The sequence below is a fragment of the Salmo salar genome, chromosome ssa12 (genome assembly GCF_905237065.1).
Source record: "Salmo salar chromosome ssa12, Ssal_v3.1, whole genome shotgun sequence".
NCBI classification, from domain to species: Eukaryota; Metazoa; Chordata; class Actinopteri; order Salmoniformes; family Salmonidae; genus Salmo; species Salmo salar.
In genome coordinates, this window is record NC_059453.1 from 52,028,016 (window position 1) to 52,055,482 (window position 27,467).

A 27,467-nucleotide genomic window follows, 5' to 3' on the forward strand; every position below is an offset into this window, starting at 1 on the left:
AGCCAGAAATAGTGAACATTCAATTGCTAAAACATTGAAAATATTCAATTTTCTCCATCAGGTCCACATTGGCTAGACATCAATAGAAAAAGATGAAATTACTATGAAACAATACAATATTTCAGTTGTGTATATTACATCGTTTTTATTTGGGAAAAAAACGACGTTGGTCAATTCGTTTTTTAATAACCGGTCAATCACTCAGCACTACTATCATCATCATCAGCAGCAGCATCAGCATCACTGCCATCATCATCACTAAGATCATTACATTATATCAAATAGGAGGCTGCAGGTAGTCTAGCAGTTAGTGTTGGGCCAGGAACCAAAAGGTCGCTGGTTCAAATCCCCTAGCCCACTAGGTGAAAAAATCTGTCGGTGTGCCCTTGGCACTTATCCCTAATTGCCCCCTGTAAGTCGCTCTGGATAAGAATGTCAGCTAAATGACTCAAATGTAAATTACCACCACTGCTATCATCATCATTACAACATATCATTCTTATCCCTCTTCTCCTCGTCATCTCTATCCCCAAGCATCAGCTGTTTACCATGCACCAGGTTTAGTATCTTCATCTTGCTTTTTATTTCATCAATCATAATGTTAAGCCTGTGTTATCTTTAATATGGTCATCTTTCTCTGGCATTGCGATCGTGATTAATCAGTGTTATTAACATGCAATGCCCCGTTTTTTTTTTTTTTTTTTACTTAATCATTATATTTTGCTCAACTTGTTCATTTATTTCCATCATTCTTCAACTGTATTGCAGTGATTGCATTGGAAAATGTATTATACAAGCATGTAACAAAAATATCATGTTTTTTTATTTGTGTGTTGTATTGTTATTTGTCGTTTTTTTGTCACTTTTTATCTCAAGCTTTTTATTTAGTCATATTTATACAGTGTCGTGAAAAAGTATTTGCCCACTTTCAGATTTTTCTCTATTTTTGCATATTTTTGATATTTTTGATACTGAATGTTATCCGATCTTGAACCAAAACCTAATATTAGATAAAGGGAACCTGAGTTTACATATAACACAAAATAATATACTTATTTTATTTATTTAATTAAGAAAGGTATGCAGTGTTTGGTTTTCGTCAGACATAATGGGACCCATCTGGTCCAAAGAGTTGACTCAAGTTTGCCAAAAAGCACCTGGAAGTACCTGGATGATCATCAAGACTCTTGGAAGAATGTTCTATGGACAGATGAGTTTAAGTATAACTTTTTGGACGACATGGGTCCCATTATGCCTGGCGAAAACCAAACACTGCATTCCACAGTAAGAATCTCATACCAACGGTCAAGCATGGTGGTGGTAGTGTGATGGTTTGGGGATGCTTTGCTGCCTCAGGACCTGGACGACTTGCCTTAATAGAAGGAACCCTGAATTCTGCTCTGTATCAGAGAATTCTACAGGAGAATGTCAGGCCATCCGTCTGTGAGCTGAAGCTGAAGCGCAGCTGGATCATGCAGCAAGACAGTGATCCAAAACACACAATCAGTATAGCTTGGCCCAGTCAAGGTCCAGACCTAATCCCAATTGAGATTATTATTATAGGTGTTTTTTGTTTAACCTTTATTTAACTAGGCAAGTCAGTTAAGAACAAATTCTTATTTACAATGATGGCCTACCCTGACCAAACCCGGACAACGAACGCTGGGCCAATTGTGCTCCGCCCTATGGGACTCCCAATCACGGCCGGACGTGATGCAGCCTGGATTTGAACCAGGGACTGCAGTGATGCATCTTGCACTGGGATGCAGTGTCCTTAGACCGCTGTGCCACTCAGGTGCCCAAAGTCCTGCCAGATGTTGTGGCAGGACTTGAAACAAGCAGTTCATGCTTGAAAAACCACACATGTTGCTGAGTTAAAGCAGTTCTGCATGCAAGAGTGGGCCAAAATTCCTCCACAGCGATCTGAGAGACTGATCTACAACTACAGGAAGCATTTGGTTGCAGTCATTGCAGCTAAAGGTGGCACAACCAGTTATTGAGTGTAAGGGGGCAACTATTTTCACATAGGGAAATTGGGTGTTGTATAACTTTGTTAATTAAATACATAACAAAAAAAGTGATACTTATTATATTTGTACACTCAGGTTCCCTTTATCTAATATGAGGTTTGGTTGAAAATCTGATAGCATTCAGTATCAAAAATATGCAAAAAGTTTGAAAATCAGAAAGGGGGCAAGTACTTTTTCATGGTACTGTATGTATTACATTATCTGTTATAGTTGCATGTGCTTTGATGACTGAATTCCTTTCAATGTAATTATTCTCTTGTGTCTTGCCAGAATAGTAATATATCCTGTATAAGCTCCATTGCTTTAATTCCAACCCCTATCATCTGTGAAACAAATGCTCATAAAAGTGACACTACCGATGAGTTAGGTGAAATGATAGGAAAGAAAGGGTGCGCTGATGCCTGTAATAGACTTTTTGTTATAGAAATAAATGAAGTCAAGGGGAAAAAGGACTGATGCTAATACCGCCCTCTGACCTCTCGCTTTTTTTCTCTCTCTTTCCTTCAGTATTCCAACAAGTCCAGCACACAGAGCCTCAGTGACACGGGCTACTCGTCAGATGGGATATCCGGCTCCATGGGCGAGATCACAGGCCAGATCCAGGAGGATCCGGGGTTGAAGCTGAGTGAACGAGGCCCCTCGAGCCCCTCTGAGATAACCAAGCTGGAGAGCTCCATGCGGCCGCTGCTAGAGTCAAAGTCCAAGGCCGCTGCAGACCAGGGCCGGGGGAGGCCTCACTCTCTGTCCATTGGCCAGGACGAGGAGTACAACTCGGATGGGGAAGTGTCGGACGATCTCAGCTCAAAGCTGCGCCACGACTATGTGGAGGACAGCAGCGAGAGTGGTCTGTCCCCCTTACCGCCCAGGCAGAAGAAGTCCCATAAAGAAATGACAGATGAGGAGTTCATGAGGAGGCAGATCATGGAAATGAGCGCTGACGAGGATGAGATGGAGGAGGAGGAAGGGTACGGCTACCAGAAAACAAAAAACAAAAAGGATTTGGGGAAGGAGAAACGACGAAGCCTCACCCACCATTCCAGTAGTTTTGAAGAGGACACCAAGGGCGCTGATGGTGAAGAAGATGAAGGTATGATGGCTTCCCAAGGAGGCCTGCGGCGGTTTAAGACCATCGAGCTGAACAACTCAGAGCATGACCTCAGAGAGCCAGAGCTGGAGATGGAGAGCCTGACTGGATCACCAGAGGAGCGGTCGAGGGGGGAGTATTCATCCACCCTACCTGCCACTACTCCCAGCTACACCTCCGGCACGTCCCCTACCTCTGTGTCCTCCATGGAGGATGACAGTGACAGCAGCCCCAGCCGCAGGCAGAGACTGGAAGAAGCCAAGCAGCAGAGGAAGGCTCGCCACCGCTCCCATGGCCCACTCCTGCCCACCATTGAGGACTCATCTGAGGAAGACGAGCTGAGGGAGGAGGAGGAGCTTTTGAGAGAGCAGGAGAAGATGAGAGATCTGGACCTGCAGAGGATCCGCAGCACAGCCAGGAAAACTAAGAGAGACAAAGAGGAGCTGAGGGCCCAGAGACGTAGAGAGAGATCCAAGACTCCGCCAAGCAACCTCTCTCCCATTGAGGATGCATCCCCAACAGAGGAGCTGAGACAGGCAGCAGAGATGGAGGAGCTCCACAGATCCTCCTGCTCAGAGTACTCCCCTTCCATGGATTCAGAGGCAGAGGGCTTTGAAATGATGGGCTCCAAGCTCTACAAGTCAGGAAGCCACCACAATCTACCCACGTTCATGTCTCTCTACTCCCCCACTGAAAAACCTACTGCCACTTCACCATCTGACAAGACACTGAAAAGTGCAGAGGAGGTTTATGAAGAAATGATGAGGAAAGCAGAGATACTGCAGCAGCAGCAGCAGGGACAGCCAGGAAGGCCAGGTCAACAACAAGGAAGTCCACAAAGGCAACCGGCTGGGGCACCTCAGCCTGGCAATAAACAACATCTAGACACTGGAGCTTCCCTAACACCTGGCTCCAGCCCCACACAGATCTCTGCACCTGTTTCCTTCTCCTCAAACGACCCACGTGGGTCTGGAAGAGGGATCCCCCAAGGAATCAGTGTGACACAGCATCTATCGAAAGAAACCCAAGACAGGATGAGGACGCAGACTGCCAAAATAGGGGGTGTAATCCCCCCGGCAGCTGGAAGACCAGGTACTCATGGACCAGCACAGGGGGTGCCTCCTCCTGACCCTGGAGGGCCCTCCATCGCATCCTCCCTCTTCTCCTATTTTAAAGGCCCCAGTCCTCCTGTTTCCCCTGCTCCCTCTCCCTCACAGAGCCCCACTCATTCCCCGTCCCCACGACCCTCAGGGCCTGGGGTGTCCCCTCGACCCACAGGGCCTGGGGTGTCCCCTCGACCCACAGGGCCTGGGGTGACCCCACGACCCACTGGGCCTGGGGGGTCCCCACGACATTCTCAGCCTGGCGCTGGCGGCCCAACCTCCCCAATACCGCCACAACAACATGGAGCCCAGACGCCACAAAGATCAGCGTCGCCACGCCTTGCAAGACAACAGTCCTCCTCCGACTCACCAGTAATGGTGATAACTCTGGGCTCTGAGACCACCACCAGTTCTGCCAAGCCTTTAACTGTAAACTCTTCCACTTCGCCCCTGTCCTCGCCAACACAGGGTATACGTCAGCCCATGTATCAGCAACATATTCCTTCAACAAGCTCCCCAACATCCCCACAAATGCACCCACTGCACCAAACCCCTCAACCCGGTGTACAGAGGCCCCAAACTGCAGAGAGGGTTAATATTAGTATGAGCATGACAATGACAACCACAGCTACCACATACAGTCGTGGGTCAATGTCAATGGAAAATATCTCCTTATGCAGAATCTCCAACGTTCCAGGTACCTCTAGGGTCGTGGAGCAGGGCCAAATTCAAATGCATCCGAGTGGACCTGCATCTGTGGTGGACCTGAGAGCACCAATGAAGCCCGCCCCAATCATCATGACTGACCAGGGCATGGATCTAACGTCTCTGGCAACTGATACAAGGAGGTATTCTCTCGATGCTGAACAACCACCCAGCCGTCACACAGCGGTGCAGGACCTGAATGCAGCCATGAACCTGAATGCACAAGAGCAGCCGCATGTGTCTGCGTCCACTCCAACAACAGTCACCGTGGCAGCCTCCATGTTTATATCTCAGCCGAAGGGGCATCCAGTGGTTTACGGAGATCCCCTGCAGAACCGTATGGATCTGGGGCAAGGCGTTGGATCAGCAATGTGTCTTACACAAACTAAGACACCCATCACTGACCCGTCCATTCCTAAGATTGACGCATGTCTGGAGGATCTGGGCATCCAGCAGCAGCAGCTCCAGATGCAGCAGCAGAAGCTCCTACAGCAACAGCAGCTCCTCGAGCAGCAGCTCCAGCAGCACCAGCAGTCCTCTTTCGCTCGCTATAACCTAGCGAACCAGGTCCAGCCACTGTTGCGGAAGAAAGACCTGGTGGTGAGCCAGACAAGCGTTGGCATTGCTCAGCCTGTGGTCAGTGTCAGTGCAATTCCTAGAGTATCTCCCTTACCTCCTCAGCCAGTGTCTGTGTCTCCACCTTCCTCTAACACTCAGCACGACTATTGTCAGGGTGGGCTTGCTTTGGAGTTGAAGAACAAGCCCACGGTCATGAACCTGTCCACGGGAAAGCCCCATGTCATGATGGTCCAACTGGAAGACCGCAGTACATCTCAGGTGGCCACAGTGACTCAGCTGGTCAAAGAGCCTCCTCCTCCTCCTCCTCCCCAGGTCCTGGATCTCACTGGTGGACAGATGCAGAAACCAGAGAACCAAGTGGCTTGTTGTGACGTCGTTTACAAGTTACCCTTCGCTGGTAGTTGTGCAGGGAACTTAACTCAGAAAAATCTTACCACTGAACCTTCCCAAGTCACCCTTCCACCCCCTGCCCCACATTACAGTGTAAACCAGCAACAACAACAACAGCAGCAGCAGAAAGAACAACAACAACAACAACAACAACAACAACAACAACGTCATCAACAACAACAGCAACATCATCATCAACAACAACAGCAACATCATCAACAACAACAACAACAACCTGGAAATAATGGCTACCAGACATCAAGCATGCAAGGAGCACCAGAGGAGCTTAAACCAATGCAGGGAGTCCCTCCATACCCTATACCCCCTGGAGGGAGGCTTCAACCTTCCATGTCTGACACCAACCTGTCTAATGCAGGACTTCAGTACTATCAGAGGACTGACCCTGGGGACCTGGCCGTGGATCTGAGCACCATGAATCAAACCTACGAAGGAGGATATCTTGGCATGGGTGCGCAGTATGGATCCTACACAGACTTACGTCATGAAGGAGATGTTACAGGTCCTCCCTTACCCCTGCGAAGATACGGCTCCATGTCCAACATCAACCAAGACTACGGCTATGGACAGGCAGGTTTACCGGACGCCAACCTGGCACAGTATAGTGCCACCACTGCCAGGGAGATCAGCCGAATGTGTGCAGCTCTGAACTCTATGGACCAGTTCGGTCAACGGTACAGCAACCCTGACATGATGCAGTATGGTGCTGGAAGAGGAGCAGGCCCTGCAGCCAGGCTCAACCTACAGCAAAGTTTAGCATCAATCCGAGCCAACCTACTCTATGGCCCTGACGGTAGGCCCACTGCACACGGCCAAGCCATAACCAATCTGATCAATGCCAGACAAGCAAGCATACGGGCCTTATATCCATCTGCAATGAGAGGAGCTGATGGCATGACATACTCCACCATCAACAGCCCAATAGCCTCTACCTTGCCAATAACTACCCAGCCTTCCTCTGTTCTGCGACCCATGCCACGGGGAATATACCGACCTTACCCTGCAGGCGTGACCGCTGTACCACTGGCTAGCCTCACCAGGTTGCCTCATGTGACCCCAAGGATGCCTCTGTCTACACAGGGACCTTATGGTTACGCTTCTCCCAACCAGTTTCCTACAACAGCTGGCGTTCCTGGAAATGTACCTGACACAAGCACCTCCACCCAGGAAGCTCCTGTCTACCTTGGGAAGCCTTTGGCAACCGTCGCTGTGCACACAGCTGCAACTTTACCACCGGCCCAAACGGTTTCTCATATGGGTGGACAGAGTGTACAAACTACTGCAATGCCAATTCAGTCTGCAAACCAACAGACCCCCCAAACTCATATCCAAGCGCAGAAAGTTACGACACACCCCCATACACAAACTCAAATGCAAGTCCAAATCCATCAACAAATGCAGTCCCAAATACAGCAACAAATGCAAACTCAAATGCAACAACAAATACCAACTCAAACTCAAGCTTTATCCCTGACTCAAACCCAGTCCCAGCTAATAACTCAGCCTCAGCCCCAGGCTCTAGTGCAGCACCAGACTCAGCTGCAGCCCCAGACCACACCCCAGGCTGCAGCAGCCAGCACCACCATTGCTACTTCTGTAGACCCAGAGCTAGAAAAGGTAGAAGAGCGTTTGAGACAGCAGCAAGAGCAGATGCTGCAGATGGAGCGAGAGCGTGTGGAGCTGGAGAAACTTCGACAAATGCGGCTGCATGAGGAACTGGAGAGAGACCGCATGGAGCTCCAGAGGCACAGGGAGAAAGAACAGATGCTGGTGCAGCGCGAGATTCAGGAGCTGCAGACCATCAAACAGCAAGTCCTGCATCAACAGCAATCGGAAAGGGAGACCCAGCTGGTCATGCAGAGGGAACAGCTAGCCCAGCAGAGGATGCAACTGGACCAGATCCAGTCGCTGCAGCAGCAGCTCCAGCAGCAGTTGGAGGAGCAGAAGAGGCAGAAGACTGCAGTGGTGGAGGCAGCAGCTGCAGCCGCAGCAGCCGAGGCAGCTGCTGCATCGGCAGCAGCAGCTGCTACAGCCACTACTGCTCAAGGGGTAGTAGTTGGAGGAGGAACCCCTCAAGGTTTCATCATCTGTGACCAGAGTGGTAGGGTGATTCAACAGGAGGGCCAAAGTGTGCAGTTCTGGCAACCCCACATGGAAGGGCAGGTGGTCCAAACAGTGGTGACCCCAAGGCCTATATCTAGCTCTGCCTCTGAGATGTCCTTCAGAAATAGTGAGGATCAGGCGGAGTCCAGAGTCATGAAGAAGCGGAACTCTATGCCTCGTCTTAGGGACGAAGCAGAGGAGGAGCCGGTGAGGAGGATTGCAGATAGCTGCGTGCAGACGGATGATGAAGATGGTGAGGACAGGTATATGAACCGTAGGGGCAGGAGAACCAGGCGCATCGCCGACTGCAGCGTCCAGACAGACGACGAGGATCAAGCAGAGTGGGAACAACCGGTTAGGCGCAGGAGATCACGCTTCTCCAAGCACTCAGACTCTAGCGCGGAGGTCAAATCCGACGGAACCTCCAAAGTGTCCTCCTCTAGTATAGCCATTCAGACCACCAACGACTCCTCATGCCAGACTGAGACAGACCAGTTGGGCAGGGTCTCACCTGCAATCCACATCACTGCGGCTGAGACAAACAAGGTGGAGCTACTACACTACATCTCTGCTCCAGAGAGGACCCATAAGGGTGAGAGCTTGGCCTGTCAGACCGAACCAGAGGTCCAGTCTCAGGGGGTGGTGGCCCCTCAGCTCAGCGTCCCCACCACCATCAGCCCATACTCCACCACCATGCAGATGGTAGGCTCCACCCCATCTCCTCCCCAAGGGGTGGCCAAGTTTGAAAGGAGGAAACCCGATCCTCTGGATATCGGCTACCAAGGCCAGCAGCAGAACGAGTCCCCATCTCGTCAGCCTCCCAAGTCTCCTCAGGTGCTGTACTCCCCCGTGTCCCCTCTGTCACCCCATCGGATGCTGGAGACCACCTTCACCTCCCAGGAGAAACTCAACAAGGCGCACGTCACACCCCAGCAGAAAGCCTTCACTGCCGAGTCCCCTCAGCGTCATCAGAGCCTCCCCAGGCCCATCAAGAGTGTGCAGCGCTCCATGTCAGACCCCAAACCCCTCAGCCCCACCTCAGAAGACCCTGCCAAGAACAGGTTCTCACCTTATCATCAGCAGGCCCTCTCCAACAGTCAGGTATGTAATAAGTTACATTATTATTTCACTTTCACTTCAGTAACATTAAAACCCTGCGAGACCCCCGGTTGCAAAGATGCAACAGGTCCTACCCTGCAAAAAAATATACTAAATATATTCACATCACCAAATAACAGATTAGAACTCACTGTTTTGCAAAGAAGGTCTACAGTATCCTCAACAGGACTCTCTGGGGTAGCACCATGGTGTAGCCGGAGGACAGCAATTTTCCGTCCTCTTCTGGGTACATTGACTTCAATACAACACTTAGGAGGTTAATGGTTCTCACCTCCTTCCATAGACTTACCAAGTAATTATGATGACTTCCGGAGGAATCGGAGCTCTTGCAGCATAAACTGACATGTTGTCCACCCAATCAAAGCATCAGTGAATGAATCTAGTACTAAAAGCATAAGGTACAGCTAGATAGCACTCCAGTGCATAAAATGTGGTGAGTAGTTGACTCAAAAAGAGAGAAAGACAGTTGAGCAGTTTTGAACAAATTCATTTCTTAAAAAGTTAAGGAGAAGCAACAGACAGAGAGCTAGCTACAGTGCTTTCAGAAAGTAGTCATACTCATAATTCATAATTTTTCCACATTTTGTTGTGTTACAACCTGAACTTTAAATGTATTAAATTGAGATTTTGTGTCACTGGCCTACTGTCAGAGTGTGCGCAACTGGTCGAAGGAAGTCAGGTGCAGGAGAACAGAGATGAGTGAACAGGCACACTTTATTAAGGCAGAGGAAAAACAGCCGGACGCAACTGCGTCACAACACTCCGGCACAAGGAACAAAGCGATAGCGCACAAATTACACAAAATGGTAGAAATAACCAACCCACGGGTTATAACAATACCCGGCGCAAAACGTAACGAAAAAACAAATTCCACCCACAGATAAATAAATATCAGAGGAAAGTAGAAAGCCCGCAGTATATCTGAGGGAGGCTGATACTTGGCCACAAGTGGATCTTCCAGCAAGACAATGGACCCCAAGCACACATCAAAATCCACAAAGAAATGGTTAATTGACCACAGCTTTTTGGAGGCAGAATTGCTTATTTATTTTTCTCTATTATAATGAACATGATGGGAGACTGAGAGCTGGTTTCAAGCGCAGGGCGCAGCAGGTGTTTATTGGTAAAGGACCGCAGGAGGAGGCAGGTAGCTGGGTCCATGGGAAGGCAGAAACTCATACACAGGGGGTCCAAAAAGACAACAATACAGGCCGGGAAAAGGCAAGTAATGTCGTCCGGGAGATCAGGCAATAGGTTGATAACAGAAAATCCGATAGGCTAAAGTACAGGCAGGGAATAGGAAAAAGGCGTCATTAGTGAGGCAGGCAAAAACGATCATACACAGGAGGATTAAATTCCGGGAAAATCAGAGCTCCGAATAGAAATGTGTCACAAAACAAACAATACCTCACAATGATGGGGTGCAAAGAACTGAACTAAATAGTGTGTGATAATGACATACAGGTGTGTGAACAGGTGATCAGAATTCAGGTGATTGGGATCTGGAGAGTGAGCTGCGTTCAGGGGATCTACGTGTTTGAGAGTGTGAGTTGGAAGCAGACGTTACATCTATCCTGCCCTGATTCAGAATATAGAATTTGTATAGCCATGGCACACTTTTTTTTAAGAGCGATTGAAGATTGAAATAAAACAAATCTAAATTTAAACACCAAAATAAAGGTGTGGATTTTTATCCATCCTCCCCTGATTCAGAATATATAATTTTCGTAGTCATGGCACGCTTGGTTCAATAGATATTGATGAGAGAAGAGTGGCGCAGCAGTCTAAGGCACTGCATTGCAGTGCTAGAGGCGTCACTACAGACCCGGGTTCATCTTACAAGAACGTCTAACGCTCCTTTGGGACCATCATGAAACGTCCCCTTGTGGTTATTGAATGTCCCATGGATAACATCCTATCAGAACCAAATAGGAACATTTTCCCAACGTTACCTAATGGCCATCAAAATACCTTATTATAACGTTATACTGTGACCAAACTGGGACCTGTACTGAACATGCTCTTATGGTCCCTCGGTTAACGTCATGTTTTAATGTTCCTAGAACGTTCTCAGAACATCAGTGGGATAACGTCTAGCCGAAACCCTTAAAGGGACCTAATGGGAACGTCGGCTAATGTTCTTAGGACATCCCCTGTTTTCTGGGTAAACTCATGTTTAGACCTAGATGTAACTCTTAGTAGCAACTGGTGTGTGTCCTGTCTTCTCTAAATTATAGAGATTATGTAGAAAAAGAAAATTGAGAAACAAACATTCTGAGCCAGAGCTAGAGGTATTTTCCTATGTTGCAAAAATACTTGGGACAATCAGGGTTAAGACACTGTAAATCATAATGACCAGCTATGAAAATAAATACATACATTTATTATTTTGAAGAGAACAAGCATTTGTTCTCAAACTACTTTTTTTTATTATAACTGTGTTATATACAGTTGAGAGCATAGAGAGTAGACAACACAATACTGAACAGAGTGATACTGAATAGACTAGAGTCTTGTGTGAGAGCACATATGCATCACACAGGGTTTGGCATCAAAGGACGTGACAGAATGTTCTCAGGAGAGCAGCTGTCCATGCCAGGCACCAAGCAAGCTTCCCCTTTACTCCATTATACCATCCTCTCTGTTTCTCACTCCATAGTTTTCCCTGATATCATTTTCTTTTTTCTACTTTGCCTTTTCTAGCTTTACCACACACACACACACACACACACACACACACACACACACACACACACACACACACACACACACACACACACACACACACACACACACACACACACACACACACACACACACACACACTCCACCTCCCATCCCTCTCTTTCTCCATCATGCTATCCCTGCTATATCTGGCAAAGCCCTTAGACATGCCAAGGGGAGACACAATGTGAAGGCATCCTGCTATAGCCCTGCTGTCTTCCGGCATGTTAGCAGCTGGTCAAAGTAAAGTCAGATCCTTCTGCACTCAGTGCGAAGGCTGTCAGAGGAACAGGCACACATAGAAATCATAAGAGGATTTTTGCATGTATTTTCTTGTTTTATTTGTACTGGGCATTCATCAACATTTGTAAAAATGGCATTCTCACGGATACTTATTCAATTCACCATGGGTCTACACAACTCCTAAACTGTAAGTAGAAAGAAGGAATCTTGTCATGTTTGAATGTTTTTTCTCTTCTGTGAACAATGATTTATTATTGCTCTTAGTTTGTTGTTGTTGCCATTTGGTTTTGAGATAAGTAAGGAAAAGGTGGATGACTATGTTACGGTTGGAATTTTATAAGGCTCTGAAAATAAGAATATTAATTATTTATGCTGAGAATCGCTCCCAGGTTGTCCATTCTTTCTCACGTGGACATTATTCTTCACGGTCTCTTCCCATTGTAGCACTCATCTTTTACAGAGTTCTGTTTAATAAGAAACTTGCTCTTGGTGTTCTTTTTGCTCATTTATTTATGATGGAAGTGTTTTTTAATGGACCCAAACTAATTTGAAACATAATTATACATTTTACCTTAAATTGATGCTAAGCTATTCATATGAAATTGACATTTTCTGAATTAAGCTATAAAAAAATTACAATGAGTAGAAGAGGGAGACTGGACTGTAATCGTCACATAACACTTTAGTGCAATTAGTCTGATTTCCATGCAGGCATTCTGTTCATTGTTATGTGCGTGTCGTCCTAATGGTGCTTCTCTTCCTGTAGCTCCAGATGGCCACCCTGCAGCAACAGCAGAACTCTCTGATGAGAAAGGTGAAGAGGACCCTGCCTAGCCCTCCTCCAGAAGAAAGCCCTCTCCCCATCGTCACCCCAGCCATGTCCCACATGTACAGCAGCCCCCCGGGGATGCAGCCCCAGAGGGTGCTGCCAAGGCCCGCCCAGGGGGTCACTAAGGCTGGCCTGCTGAGCGAGCTGAAGGCCGTGGAGCAGGAGTCTACCAAGCTCCGCAAGCAGCAGCAGGAGTTGGAGGAGGAGGAGAAGGAGATTGACGCCAAGCTGCGGTACCTGGAACTGGGCATCCATCAGCGCAAGGAGACCCTGGTGAAGGAGAGGGAGAGGAGGGAGCTGGCCTACATGCGCTGCATGGGCGACGCCCGTGACTACATGTCGGACACCGAGCTTAACAACCTGAGGATGGTTGCAGCCACGGGGACGTTCGATGGTAACGGTCTGCTGACGAGGCCCAGCACGGCGCCGATGAGCCAGTTCACCAACGACCTCGGCCCGGCCTCCCAGTACCCGCCCACCTCCTCCTACATGGCCTATCAGTACCCACAGAGCCAGCCCACACCCACACAGCAGCCAACCGCTGCTTACCAACAGATCGGTTTCCAGCCCCCTCAGTACCCAACAGCTGGCCAGCCCCAGCCAGGCACCTTCCAGCCACACCCACCCCAAGGCCCAGGTTACCAGACCCAGCCAGGCTACCCAGCCCATGGGGGCTATGGCCAGCCTTCCTACCATACAGACCTGGGCATGCAGCAGCATAGCCACCAGGGTTTCCAGCCTCCCAACCCCTCTATCCCAGGCCAACACCTCCCCTACCCAGGCCAGAGCCCCTACCCCGGCCAGGGGATGTCCTATCAGCCCCAGGCAGAGATCCTTACTGTCCACCAGAGGCCTCGTCAGACCTCCCTGGCCGACCTGGAACAGAAGCTGCCCACCAACTACGAGGTGATCAGTAACCCTGCCGTCTCGGTGGCCACATCAGCTCCAGACACCTGCTTTGGCTCAGTCTATGCCTCTAACACCATGCCCAACGCCTACGTGCAGTACCGCCCCCCGGAACCTGTGCTGACCCACGGAGTGGACAGCCCCACATCAGCCTATGCTGCAGATGGCCTCTACACCTCCAACCTGGAGCAGAATATCCCCAGGAACTACGTCATGATTGACGACATCAGCGAGCTGACCAAAGAGAACACAGGCCCTGCTGTTGATGCTCTTGGCCATCCAATAGGAGGACGCTACGGTGAGAACGGCCCCGTGCGCCAGACTGGCTACGGCAATGAGCCTGTGGACCCGTACATGCCTGCAGGCACCACGGGCTACCACCAGCAGGGTGCTGTGGACCCCCGGACCACCACTACTGGGGGATCTTCTTATTACTATGACGACTATAATAAACACCCCAGCACAACACGTCCAGGGGGCCCAGGGCCCCAGAAACACCCATCCAAGAACCTGGCCCCTGCCGTGGTCTCCTCCGGTAAGCGCAGCAAGCACAGGAAGCAAGGAATGGAGCAGAAGATCTCAAAGTTCTCCCCCATCGAGGAGGCGCGGGACGTTGAGTCTGACCTGGCCTCTTACACCATGACCACCTCTACCGGCGGCAGCTGCACCGTGGTGTCCCGGTCCGGGGTGAAGAAGAGCGGCTACGACCAGCAGAAGTACTATGGCGGCCAGCCGGGAAGCCGGGAAGCCCTGGAAGAGGAGGACCGGATGTACGGCTCGGGGAGATCCCGGTCTACAGGCTACGGCATGGACAAGATCTCCTCCAGGGACTCCTCAGGCTACAGGAGCAAGTCCTACGAGAGGGACGCCTTGGAGCGGTCTCAGAGAGGCAACCGCGGTGGACGGAACTCAGAGGAGGAGAGCCCCCTCAGTCCCATGGGGAAGCCTGTGGGGATCGGACGAGGCGGCACCGGGGTACCAGGGGATCCCCATGACGTGAGGAACCAGTACGGCTCCAGCCACTCCCTGCCGGACGTCCAGGATCACCACATGAAGGACCTGCCCAGGAGCCACGTGTACAAACCAGATGACCCATACCTTGTAGACGACATGCACGCAGCTGTGTCGGACAGCGAAGGTAACTGGTGCTGAATGCCACTAACTGCCTGACCTCCTCTGTCTCTCTGTCTGCTGGAAAGAGTCTGTATGCCAAGTGTGGTCTTTAGAGCAGCACGACGGCTCCTTCTGTTATGTGACTGTTTGAAAAGACGCGCATGTTGTGCCCAATGCATAAACCGCATCTGCCTATGTTTCGTATATCTTTTTCTGTTTTTGCATGCTGAAAACATTTTTAAAAATGTAGTTTTGTGATTTTACACGTTTTTGCTGTTTTTTGTTTGACTCTGAAAGACTTTGCATGTTTTTGAGACTTTCGGCCTGTCTTTTTGTCTGTCGTCTGCATGGGTTCAGTTCAGTCTGCATGTCTCTCTTCTTCTCCTCTCTACACATCACAAAAGGAAACTGACTGATGATAATCTTTGTTGTCCAAAAAGCCTATCATCTGGGTCAGGAGGAGACGGACTGGTTTGAGAAGCCGAGGGAGGCTCGCGCCAACCGCTCCAGACACCACGGGAGCGCAGGCCACATCTCCACAGGTAGACAACAGACCAGCGCCAACGTGAAGCACACTTACCACGACTACGACGAGCCCCCCGAGGAGCAGGACCTGTGGCCTCAGGATGAGTACAACAACCAACCTCGCCACCCCTCGTCCACCTCATCATCCCGTGACCACCGTGGTTACCATGGCAGTAGCGGCGGCAGTTCGGGGAGGCACTCATCTTCCCGCCACTCTGGCGAGGAGCCCCGGTCATCCAGCCGCTCCTCCAGAACACACCCCAAAGACCCATCCACCCGCTCTGAGGGCCGTGGATCCTCCTCCACCCAGAAGAGGGGAGGCTCGGAACCCCGTTCCTCCCGGGAGGGCTACCGGGATCGGGACTCTGGGGACTACTCCTCCCGTGATCCGGCCTCTGGACACCACCGCGAGGGCACTGGGGGCAGGGGTCAGAGGCCGCCGGGCTCATCTTCCAGGAGACAGGAGGGGGTGCCTTCTGCAGGGGCCAAGCAGGGCCAAGGGCAGCAACCCCAGGCTGGTCCAGGGGGGCCCCAGCAGCAGGGGCAGCGTTCCAGTGGGCAGTCCCAGTCAGGCAGGCAGCCTGGGTCCCAGGGGCCAGACGGGGGACAGCCAGCCCAGCATCCTGTCCAGCAGCAACAACGCACCCAGCAGCAGCAGCAGCAGCAGCAGCAGCAGCCCCTGCAGCAGAGCCAGCTTCCTCAGACCACTGCTGGGGGGCCTCAGGCCAATCCAGGGACCGCAGGGCCAGGTCCCATGGCAGGACCAGGGACAGGACCAGGGACAGGACCAGGTACAGGACCAGGGGCAGGACCAGGAGCGGCACAGCACCAGGATAAACCTGGCCAGACTCCGGCACAAGGCCGGCAGCCAGCTGGACCCACCGCAGGCCAGTCACCAACCACAGCCGTAAGTACATCTTAGATGGGGTTGGTATTTCAAGATCCATTGAATGTCATGTGAAAATGTATGCCATCTTACTTTCTACCTCTTGGTGAACAGCTAGACAGTAATGATTTTGTTCCCCTCTCTTTCTGTTCTGTGACAGGCGACCCCTGCTACACCTGCAGCAGCCATTGGGGGGGCGAAACCTGCAGCAGCGATTGGGGGGGCAGCAGCAGCACAGCCTCCCAAGACAGTTACACCCCCCCTCACAGGCATTGGTGAGACTGACCTATATCTCTCCTATAGTCACATGACATACTACCCAAACACAGAATGACATACTACCCAAACACAGAATGACATACTACCCAAACACAGAATGACATACTACTCAAACACAGAATGACATACTACCTAAACACAGAATGATAAGCCCCCGACATACTTGGGCTCCTGAGTGGCGCAGCGGTCTAAGGCACTGCATCTCAGTGCTAGAGGCATCGCTACAGTCTCTGGTTCGATCCCAGGCTGTGATCGGGAGTCATTGTAAAATCAGAATTTGTTCTTAACTCACTTGCCTAGTTAAATAAAGGTTAAATTAAAATTAAATCAATAAAAATACCATCTGACAGTGCTGTTGTTGTTCCTCTGCAGGCTCTAAAGCAGCCCCTCCTGGAGGGATAGGTAGCAGGCCTGGTGGGATCGGCAGTGCAGCGGCAGGCCAGCCCCCAGCGGACGGGGGAAACGTTCTCACTAATATCCTGGGAGGGGCGGGAGGGGCTGCCGAGCAGGCAGGGAAACTGGGTGATGGTAAGGCCCTGAGTACCTGAATACTGAAAAACTGACACGTATACACTGGGTGCATCTCAAATGACACCCTATTCCAAATACAGTGCACTCCTTTAAGCCAGAGCCCTATGGGCCCTGGTCAAAAGTAGTGCACTATAGAGGGAATAGGGTACAATTTGGGACACAACAAGAGTCTGATGGAATTACAGTTGAACAAATTCTGTATGGTGTGCGTGTGTGCAGTGGTGGAAAAAGTACACACAATTGTCATACTTGAGTAAAAGTAAAGATACCTTAATAGAAAATTGACTCAAGTATAAGTGAAAGTCACCCGGTATAATACTACTTGAGTAAAAGTATTTGGTTTTAAATATACACTACCGGTCAAAAGTTTTAGAACACCTACTCATTCAAGGGTTTTTCTTCATTTTTACTATTTTCTAGAAGACATCAAAACTATGAAATAACACATATGGAATCATGTAGTAACCAAAAAGTGTTAAACAAATCAAAATATATGTAATATTTGAGATTCCACCCTTTGCCTTGATGACAGCTTTGTACACTCTTGACATTCTCTCAACCAGCTTCACCTGGAATGCTTTTCCAACAGTCTTGAACGCGTTCCCACATATGCTAAGCACTTGTTGGCTGCTTTTCGTCACTCTGCGGTCCGACTCATCCCAAACCATTTCAATTTGATTGAGGTTGGGGGATTGCGGAGGCCATGTCATTTGATGTAGCACCATCCCTCTCCTTGGTAAAATAGCCTGTACACAGCCTGGAGGTGTGTTGGATCATTGTCCTGTTATAAAAACAAATGATAGTCCCTCTAAGCCCAAACCAGATGGCATGGCGTATCGCTGCAGAATGCTGTGGTAGCCATGCTGGTTAAGTGTGCCTTGAATTCTAAATAAATCACAGACAGTGTCACCAGCAAAGCACCCCCACACCATGACACCTCCTCCTCCATGCTTTATGGTGGGAATTACACATGCAGAGATCACCCACACCGCGTCTCACAAAGACACGGTGGTTAGAACCAGAAATCTCCGATTTGGACTCCAGACCAGAGGACACATTTCCACCGGTCTAATGTCCATTGCTCGTGTTTCTTGGCCAAAGCAAGTCCCTTCTTATTATTGGTGTCCTTTAGTAGTGGTTTCTTTGCAGCAATTCAACCATGAAAGCCTGCTTCACGCAGTCCCTTCTGAACAGTTGATGTTGAGATGTGTCTGTTACTTGAACTCTGTGAAGCATTTATTTGGGCTGCAATTTCTGAGGCTGGCAACTCTAATTAACTTATCCTCTGCAGCAGAGGTAACTCTGGGCCTTCCATTCCTGTGGTGGTCATCATGAGAGCCAGTTTCATCATAGCGCTTGATAGTTTTTCAAAGTTCATGAAACGTTCCGCATTGACTAACTTCCATGTCTTTACAGTAATGATGGACTGTCGTTTCTCTTTGCTTATTTGAGCTGTTCTTACCATAATATGGACTTGGTCTTTTACCAAATAGGGTTATCTTCTGTATACCCCCCCCCCCACCTTGTCACAACACAACTGATTGGCTCAAACACATTAAGAAGGAAAGAAATTCCACAAATTAACTTTTAAGAAGGCACATCTGTTAATTGAAATGCATTCCAGGTGACTACCTTGAAGCTGGTTGAGAGAATGCCAAGAATGTGCAAAGCTGTCATCATGGCAATGGGTGGCTATTTGAAGAATCTCAAATAGAAAATATCCAGTGGCAAGAAAAAGTATGTGAACGCTTTGGAAATACCTGGATTTCTTCATACATAAATTGGTCAAAAAATGTGATCTGATCTTCATCTAGGTCACAACAATAGACAAACACAGTCTGCTTAGACTAATAACACACAAACAATTATATGTTTTCAGTTCTTTATTGAACACACCATGTAAACATTCACAGTGCAGGGTGGGAAAAGTATGTGAACCCTTGGTTTTATATCTGGTTGACCCTTTTTTGGGTGCAATAACCTCAACCAAACGTTTTCTCTAGTTGCGGATCAGACCTGCACAACAGTCAGGAGGAATTTTTCCATTCCTCTTTACAAAACTGTTTCAGTTAAGCAATATTCATGGGATGTCTGGTGTGAACTGCTCTCTTGAGGTCATGCCACACCATCTCAATCAGGTTGAGGTCAGGACTCAGGCTGGGACACTCCAGAAGGCGTATTTCTTCTGTTGATGCCATTCTGTTGTTGATTTACTTCTGTGTTTTGGGTCGTTGACCTGTTGCATCACCCAACTTCTGTTGAGCTTCAGTTGGCGGACAGATAGCCTAACATTCTTCTGCAAAATGTCTTGACAAACTTGGGAATTAATTTTTCTGTCGATTACAGCAAGCTGTCCAGGCCCTGAGGCAGCAAAACAGCCCCAAATCATGATGCTCCCTCCACCATACTTTACAGTTGGGTTGAGATTTTGATGTTGGTGTGTTGTGCCTTTTTTTCTCCACACATAGTGTTGTGTGTTCCTTCCAAACAACTCAACGGTAGTTTCATCTGTCCACAGATTTTTACATATACATTTTAGTCACTTAACATACACTCTTATCCAGAGAGACTTACAGTAGTGAATGCATACATTTCATACATTTTTTTCTCTGTACTGGTCCCTCGTGGGAATCGAACCCACAACCCTGGCGTTGCAAACACCATGCTCTACCAACTGAGCCACATGGGACCACACGGGATAATATTTTGCCAGTAGCGCTGTGGAACATCCAGGTGCACTTTTGCAAACTTCAGACGTGCAGCAATGTTCTTTTTGGACAGCAGTGGCTTCTTCCGTGGTGTCCTCCCATGGAAACCATTCTTGTTTAGTGTTTTACATATCATAGACTCGTCAACAGAGATGTTTTGTTTAATCAAGTTCATATTTATATCAAAACCAGCTTTTTACATTAGCATGTGATGTTCAGAACTAGCATACCCACCGAAAACTTCCGGTGAATTTACTAAATTACTCATGATAAACGTTCACAAAATACATAACAATTATTTTAAGAATTATAGATACAGAACTCCTTTATGCAATCGCGGTGTCAGATTTTAAAATAGCTTTTCGGCGAAAGCACATTTTGTAATATTCTGAGTACATAGCTCGGCCATCACGGCTAGCTATTTTGACACCCACCAAGTTTGGGGCTCACTAAACTCAGAATTACTATTAGAAAAATTGGATTACCTTTGCTGTTCTTCGTCAGAATGCACTCCCAGGACTTCTACTTCAACAACAAATGTTGTTTTGGTTCCAAATAATCCAGTTATATTCAAATAGCTCCGTTTTGTTCGTGCATTCAGGTCACTATCCGAAAGGTGACGCGCGAGCGCATTTCGTGACAAAAAAATTCAAAATATTCCATTACCGTACTTAGAAGCATGTCAAACGCTGTTTAAAATCAATTTTTATGCTATTTTTCTCGTAAAATAGCGATAATATTCCAACCGGGTGACGTTGTATTCATTCAAAGGCTGAAAGAAAAAAATGGAGTAGTCTCGTGACCGCGCATCTCCAGTGTCACTGTCCCCAGGCTGACCACTTACAAATTCTCCTGCAGACACCCCATTCCACTTTCTGGCGGCTTCAGTGAGCCAATGGAAGTCTTAGAAAATGTCACGTTACAGCACAGATGCTGTATTTTCGAGAGAGATGCAACAGAAGGACAACAAATTGTCAGACAGGGCACTTCCTGTATGGAATCTTCTCAGGTTTTGGCCTGCCATATGAGTTCTGTTATACTCACAGACACCATTCAAACAGTTTTAGAAACTTTAGAGTGTTTTCTATCCAAATCTATGAATTATATGCATATTCTCGTTTCTGGGCAGGAGTAGTAACCAGATTAAATCGGGTACATTTTTTATCCGGCCGTGAAAATACTGCCACCTATCCCAAAGAAGTTAAATTCTGTATTCAATGTAGACAATAATTTGTGTGTTATTAGTTTAAGCACACCATGTTTGTCTATTGTTGTGACTTAGATGAAGATCAGATCAAATTTGATGACCAATTTATGCAGGAATGCAGGTAATTACAAAGGGTTCACATACTTTTTCTTGCCGCTGTATTTTGATTTGTTTAACACCTTTTTGGTTACTACATGATTCCATATGTGTTATTTCATAATTTTGATGTCTTCACTATTATTCTACAATGTAGAAAATAGTAAAAATAAAGAAAAATCCTTGAATAAGTAGGTGTTTTAAAGATGTTGACCGGTAGTGTACTTAAGTATCAAAAGTAAATGTTATTGCTAAAATATACTTAAGTATCAAAAGTAATAATTTGAAAATCCTTATATCAAGCAAACCAGACAGCACCATTTTCTTGTTGATTTATTCACGTATAGCCAGGGGCACACTCCAACACTCAGACATAATTTACAAACGAAGCATGCGTGTTTAGTAAGTCCGCCAGATCAGAGGCAGTAGAGATGACCAGGGATGTTCTTTTGATAAGTGTGTGAATTGGAGCATTTTCCTGTCCTGCTAAGCATTCAAAATGTAACAAGTACTTTTCGGTGTCGGAAAATGTATGGAGTAAAAAGTACATTATTTCCTATAGGAATGTAGTGAAGTAAAAGTAAAAGTTGTCAAAAATATAAATAGTGAAGTAAAGTACAGATACCCCAACAAAAACTACTTAAGTAGTACTTTAAAGTATTTTTGCTTAAGTACTTTACACCACTGTGTGTGTGTCCTTAGTCGTTGATGTTCTTTCTTAGTGATTGAATATAATAGAAACATTGATCCTTTATAAGATGTACTGTACACACCTACTACAGAATATTCTGTGAAATGTACTATCTTACTGTCTTAAACATTATTCTTTCATTATTTTCATTCCACCCTTCCCCATCTATCTCTTTTACACAGCTATTTCTGGCCTCGGCAAGAAGTTCACTTCGTTTTGGTGAACGGAAGAGAGGAGGGTAAATGCGATGGATTTGTTTGTGATTTTCTTAGATGTAAAGCTTACTTAGTTGACACTTGCAGTTTGCTAGTGTGTTGTGGAAGTCCCAGGAGTGAGGGACAGCTTGTGTTTGTCTTGCAGGGTATGAGGAGTTGAGATGGAGAGGGATTGGAGGCTTGGTACTGGAAAAACCTATGAAACTGTTTACGGCATTTTATACATTTCACTATCACAAGGAAACGGAGGAGGAGGGAGGCGGAGGGTACCTGAGCGCATCAGTGAGTATCTCATTACCTCTCCCTTCCCTTGCGAGATGAATACATTTCTTAACACATTGGGGCTGCGGGCCTTGTCTTAGGAGAGAAATGGTGTAATGAGGGATTTTTTTTTATAGGATAGTGAATCATCATTCTGTGGGCCCCAGTTTGTGTGTGTGTATGAGTGTACATGCATGTCTGTGTGTCCCTGTGTATGCGTGTGTGTGTGTGCATGGAAGGACATCATGATCCCCCTTGTCCTCTGCTTATTTCCAAGATGTATATGAGTGTTTATTAAATATTTAAATATATGGAAATAGCTTTCATCTTTTTAGAAGTTAAATACTCACCCCTCAAAGTAGTAATACTATCAACAATGTTTAAGGTTAGGTCTAATGCAGTACGGGTTACAGATTTGCATCCCCAATGGCACCCTGTTCCCTATATAGTGCACCACATCTGCTCAGGGCCCATAGATATCTGGTCAAAAGTGCAGTAGGTAGGGAATTTTTTTATTTATTTTTTATTTCACCTTTATTTAACCAGGTAGGCTAGTTGAGAAGAAGAAGCATAGCAATTCGACACATAGAACAACACAGAGTTACACATGGAATAAACAAAACATAGTCAATAATACAGTAGAACAAAAGAAAACAAAAAGTCTATATACAGAGAGTGCAAATGAGGTAAGATAAGGGAGTTAAGGCAATAAATAGGCCATGGTGGCGAAGTAATTACAATATAGCAATTAAACACTGGAATGGTAGATGTACAGAAGATGAATGTGCAAGTAGGGATACTGGGGTGCAAAGGAGCAAGATAAATAAATAAATACACTATGGGGATGAGGTAGGTAGATAGCCCATCTGTAAACAGCCCATCTATGTACAGGTGCAGTGATCTGTGAGCTGCTCTGACAGCTGGTGCTTAAAGCTAGTGAGGGAGATATGAGTCTCCAGCTTCAGAGATTTTTGCAGTTCGTTTCAGTCATTGGCAGCAGAGAACTGGAAGGAAAGACGACCAAAGGAGGAATTGGCTTTGTGGGTGACCAGTGAGATATACCTGCTGGAGCGCATGCTACAGGTGGGTGCTGCTATGGTGACCAGTGAGCTGAGATAAGGTGGGGCTTTACCTAGTATAGACTTGTAGATAACCTGTAGCCAGTGGGTTTGGCGACGAGTATGAAGCGAGGGCCAACCAACGAGAGCGTACAGGTCGCAATGGTGGGTAGTGTATGGGGCTTTGGTGACAAAACGGATGGCACTGTGATAGACTGCATCCAATTTGTTGAGTAGAGTGTTTGAGGCTATTTTATAGATGACATCACCGAAGTTGAGGATCGGTAGGATGGTCAGTTTTACGAGGGTATGTTTGGCAGCAGGAGTGAAGGATGCTTTGTTGCGATATAGGAAGCCGATTCTAGATTTAATTTTGGATTGGAGATGCTAAATGTGAGTCTGGAAGGAGAGTTTACAGTCTAACCAGACACCTAGGTATTTGTAGTTGTCCACGTATTCTAAGTCAGAGCCGTCCAGAGTAGTGATGCTGGACAGGCGAGCAGGTGCGGGCAGTGATCGATTGAATAGCATGCATTTAGTTTAACTTGCGCTTAAGAGCAGTTGGAGGCCACAGAAGGAGTGTTGTATGGCATTGAAGCTCGTCTGGAGGTTAGTTAACACAGTGTCCAAAGAGGGGCCAGAAGTATACAGAATGCTGTCGTCTGTGTAGAGGTGGATCAGAGAATCACCAGCAGCAAGAGCAACATCATTGATGTATACAGAGAAGAGAGTCGGCCCGAGAATTGAATCCGGACAACAGGCCCTCCGATTTGACACACTGAACTCTATCAGAGAAGTAGTTGGTAAACCAGGCGAGGCAATCATTTGAGAAATCAAGGCTGTCGAGTCTGCCAATAAGAATGTGGTGATTGACAGAGTCGAAAAGCTTTGGCCAGGTCGATGAATACGGCTGCACAGTAATGTCTCTTATCGATGGCGGTTATGATGTCATTTAGGGCCTTGAGCGTGGCTGAGGTGCACCCATGACCAGCTCGGAAACCAGATTGCATAGCGGAGAAGGTGCGGTGGGATTCGAAATGGTCGGTAATCTGTTTGTTAACTTGGCTTTCGAAGACCTTAGAAAGACAGGGTAGGATAGATATAGGTCCGTAGCAGTTTGGGTCTAGAGTGTCACCCCCTTTGAAGAGGGGGATGACCGCGGCAGCTTTCCAATCTTTGGGAATCTCAGACGATACGAAAGAGAGGTTGAACAGGCTAGTAATAGGGGTTGCAACAATTGCGGCAGATAATTTTAGAAAGAGAGGGTCCAGATTGTCTAGCCCGGCTGATTTGAAGGGGTCCAGATTTTGCAGCTCTTTTAGAACATCAGCTATCTGGATTTGGGTGAAGGAGAAATGGTGGGGGCTTTGGCGGGTTGCTGTGGAGGGTGCCGGGAAGTTGACTGGGGTAGGGATAGCCAGGTGGAAAGCATGGCCAGCCGTAGAGAAATGCTTATTGAAATTCTCAATTATGCTGGATTTATCGGTGGTAACAGTGTTTCCTAGCCTCAGAGCAGTGGGCAGCTGGGAGGAGGTGCTCTTATTCTCCATGGACTTTACAGTGTCCCAGAACTTTTTTGAGTTAGTACTACAGGATGCAAATTTCTGTTTGAAAAAGCTAGCCTTAGCTTTCCTAACTGCCTGTGTATATTTGTTCCTAACTTCTCTGAAAAGTTTCATATCACGGGGGCTATTCGATGCGAATGCAGAACGCCACACGATGTTTTTGTGCTGGTCAAGGGCAGACAGGTCTGGAGTGAACCAAGGACTATATCTATTCCAAGTTCTTCATGTTTTGAATGGGGCATGCTTATTTAAGATGGTGAGGAAGGCACTTTTAAAGAATAGCCAGGCATCATCTACTGACGGGATGAGGTCAATGTTATTCCAGGATATCCCCGGCCAGGTCGATTAGAAAGGCCTGCTCGCAGAAATGTTTTAGGGAGCGTTTGACAGTGATGAGGAGTGGTCGTTTGGTCACAGACCCATTACGGATGCAGGCAGTGATCGCTAAGATCTTGATTGAAAACAGCAGAGGGCGAGTTAGTTAGGATGACGTCTATGAGGGTGCCCGTGTTTACGGATTTGAGGTTGTACCTGGTAGGTTCATTGATAATTTGTGTGAGATTGAGGGCATCAAGCTTAGATTGTAGGATGGCCAGGGTGTTAAGCATGTCCCAGTTTAGGTCACCTAGTAGCACGAGCGGTAAACCTAGAGGTAAACCTAGAAGATAGATGGGGGCAATCAATTCACATATGGTGTCGAGGGCACAGCTGGGGGCAGAGGGAGGTCTATACCAAGCGGCAACAGTGAGAGACTTGTTTCTGGAAAGGTGCATTTTTAGAAGTAGAAGTTCGAATTGTTTGGGTACAGACTTGGATAGTAATACAGAACTCTGCAGGCTATCTTTGCAGTAGATTGCAACACCGCCCCCTTTGGCAGTTCTATCTTGGCGGAAAATGTTATAGTTAGCGATAGAGATTTCAGGGTTTTTGGTGGTTTTCCTAAGCCAGGTTTCAGACACGGCTAAGACATCCGGGTTGGCAGAGTGTGCTAAAGCAGTGAGTAAAACAAACTTAGGGAGTAGGCTTCTAATGTTAACATGCGTGAAACCAAGGCTTTTACGGTTACAGAAGTCAACAAATGAGAGCACCTGGGGAGTGGGAGTGGAGCTAGGCACTGCAGGACCTGGATTAACCTCTACATCACCAGAGGAACAGAGGAGAAGTAGCATAAGGGTATGGCTAAAGGCTATACGAACTGGCCATCTAGCACGTTCGGAACAGAGAGTAAAAGGAGCAGGTTTCTGGGCATGATAGCATAGATTCAAGGCATAGTGTACAGACAAAGGTAAGGTAGGGTGTGAGTACATTGGAGGTAAACCTAGGCATTGAGTAATGATGAGAGAGATATAGTCTCTAGAGACGTTTAAACCAGGTGATGTCATCGCATATGTAGGAGGTGGAACAACATGGTTGGTTAAGGCATATTGAGCAGGGCTAGAGGCTCTACAGTGAAATAAGACAGTAATCACAACCAGGACAGTAATGGACGAGGCATATTGATATTAGAGAGAGGCATGCGTAGCCAAGTGAACATATGGGTCCAGTGAGTGGTTGGGCTGACTGGGGACACGGCGATTCAGACAGCTAGCAGGCCGTTGCTAACAAGCTAACAGTTAGTAGGCCGAGACTCAACAAGCTAGCAGTTAGCAGACCGGGGCTGGCAAGCTAGCAGTTAGCAGACCGGGTTAGCAAGCAAGCAGTTAGCAGACCGGGGCATGCAAGCTAGCAGTTAGCAGATCGGGGCAAGCAAGCTATCAGTTAGCCTTTGGGGGACGTCGCGATGGGGGTAAGTCTGTTTTTGCCTCTTCGTGCGGTGGCGTCGATACGATGGTGGTAGACCAGTCGTGGAATTAGTAGGGTTCCAAGTAGCTCTAGGTAGCTAGCAGGAATTAGGTGCCATTTGGGATGCAGACAGTATCTTCAAGCTGTGGCAGCAGTCTCACACTGTGATGGATAAAGTGTTGTATCAGCTGGATATTTGCATAGATTAACATAGATCCATGTCTGCATAATGCATAATGTAGTAGCATGAGTGAACTGATGACTCATTAAGTAATGTAATTGTATATTCTGTCTGACCAGCTGGGTGCATTTTTCTCTTTTTTTTCTCTCATTTTCCCCTCTCTCTTTCTCTCCTTTTCTTTCTTTCTCTCGCTCTCTTTCTCCCACTTTCTGTTTTCTCTCACCCCACGTTACCACCAATCAGGGCTGGAATCAAAGGATGCCTGGTCAGCACTGAACTCCCCAGACATGAGCACACAACATGATCAGAATTAGAATGGGTGGATGCTTTGTCAGCACAGGCTGGGATCTCCAGACATGAGCAGAGGATTGAGGAGAGGACGAAGTGGATGGATATCAAGTCAGAGCGGGGGTCCCAAGCATGAGCAAACTATTCAAGAGAGACTTCTGCTTCTGCCTCTGCTGGCTGTAAGTGAAAATCAGATGTACATTCATCCAGCGTATGTGTCTCTATGTGTGTGTGTGTGTGTGTGTGTG

At 47.5% G+C, this 27,467-nt stretch overlaps 1 protein-coding gene across 2 annotated transcripts in view; it reads left to right on the forward strand.

Moving 5' to 3' along the window:
- Positions 1 to 27,467, forward strand: part of LOC106565168 (protein bassoon) — a 105,837-nt gene that overhangs the window by 72,244 nt on the left and 6,126 nt on the right. For both annotated transcript variants that reach the window (XM_014131999.2, XM_014132000.2), the window contains exons 5-12: positions 2,538 to 9,113; positions 12,865 to 14,971; positions 15,387 to 16,378; positions 16,518 to 16,632; positions 17,009 to 17,164; positions 22,052 to 22,107; positions 22,230 to 22,366; positions 27,175 to 27,398. In XM_014131999.2, the coding sequence (XP_013987474.1) occupies positions 2,538 to 9,113; positions 12,865 to 14,971; positions 15,387 to 16,378; positions 16,518 to 16,632; positions 17,009 to 17,164; positions 22,052 to 22,092 (9,987 nt within the window). In that variant the 3' untranslated portion in view covers positions 22,093 to 22,107; positions 22,230 to 22,366; positions 27,175 to 27,398. The remainder of the gene's footprint in view (positions 1 to 2,537; positions 9,114 to 12,864; positions 14,972 to 15,386; positions 16,379 to 16,517; positions 16,633 to 17,008; positions 17,165 to 22,051; positions 22,108 to 22,229; positions 22,367 to 27,174; positions 27,399 to 27,467) is intronic.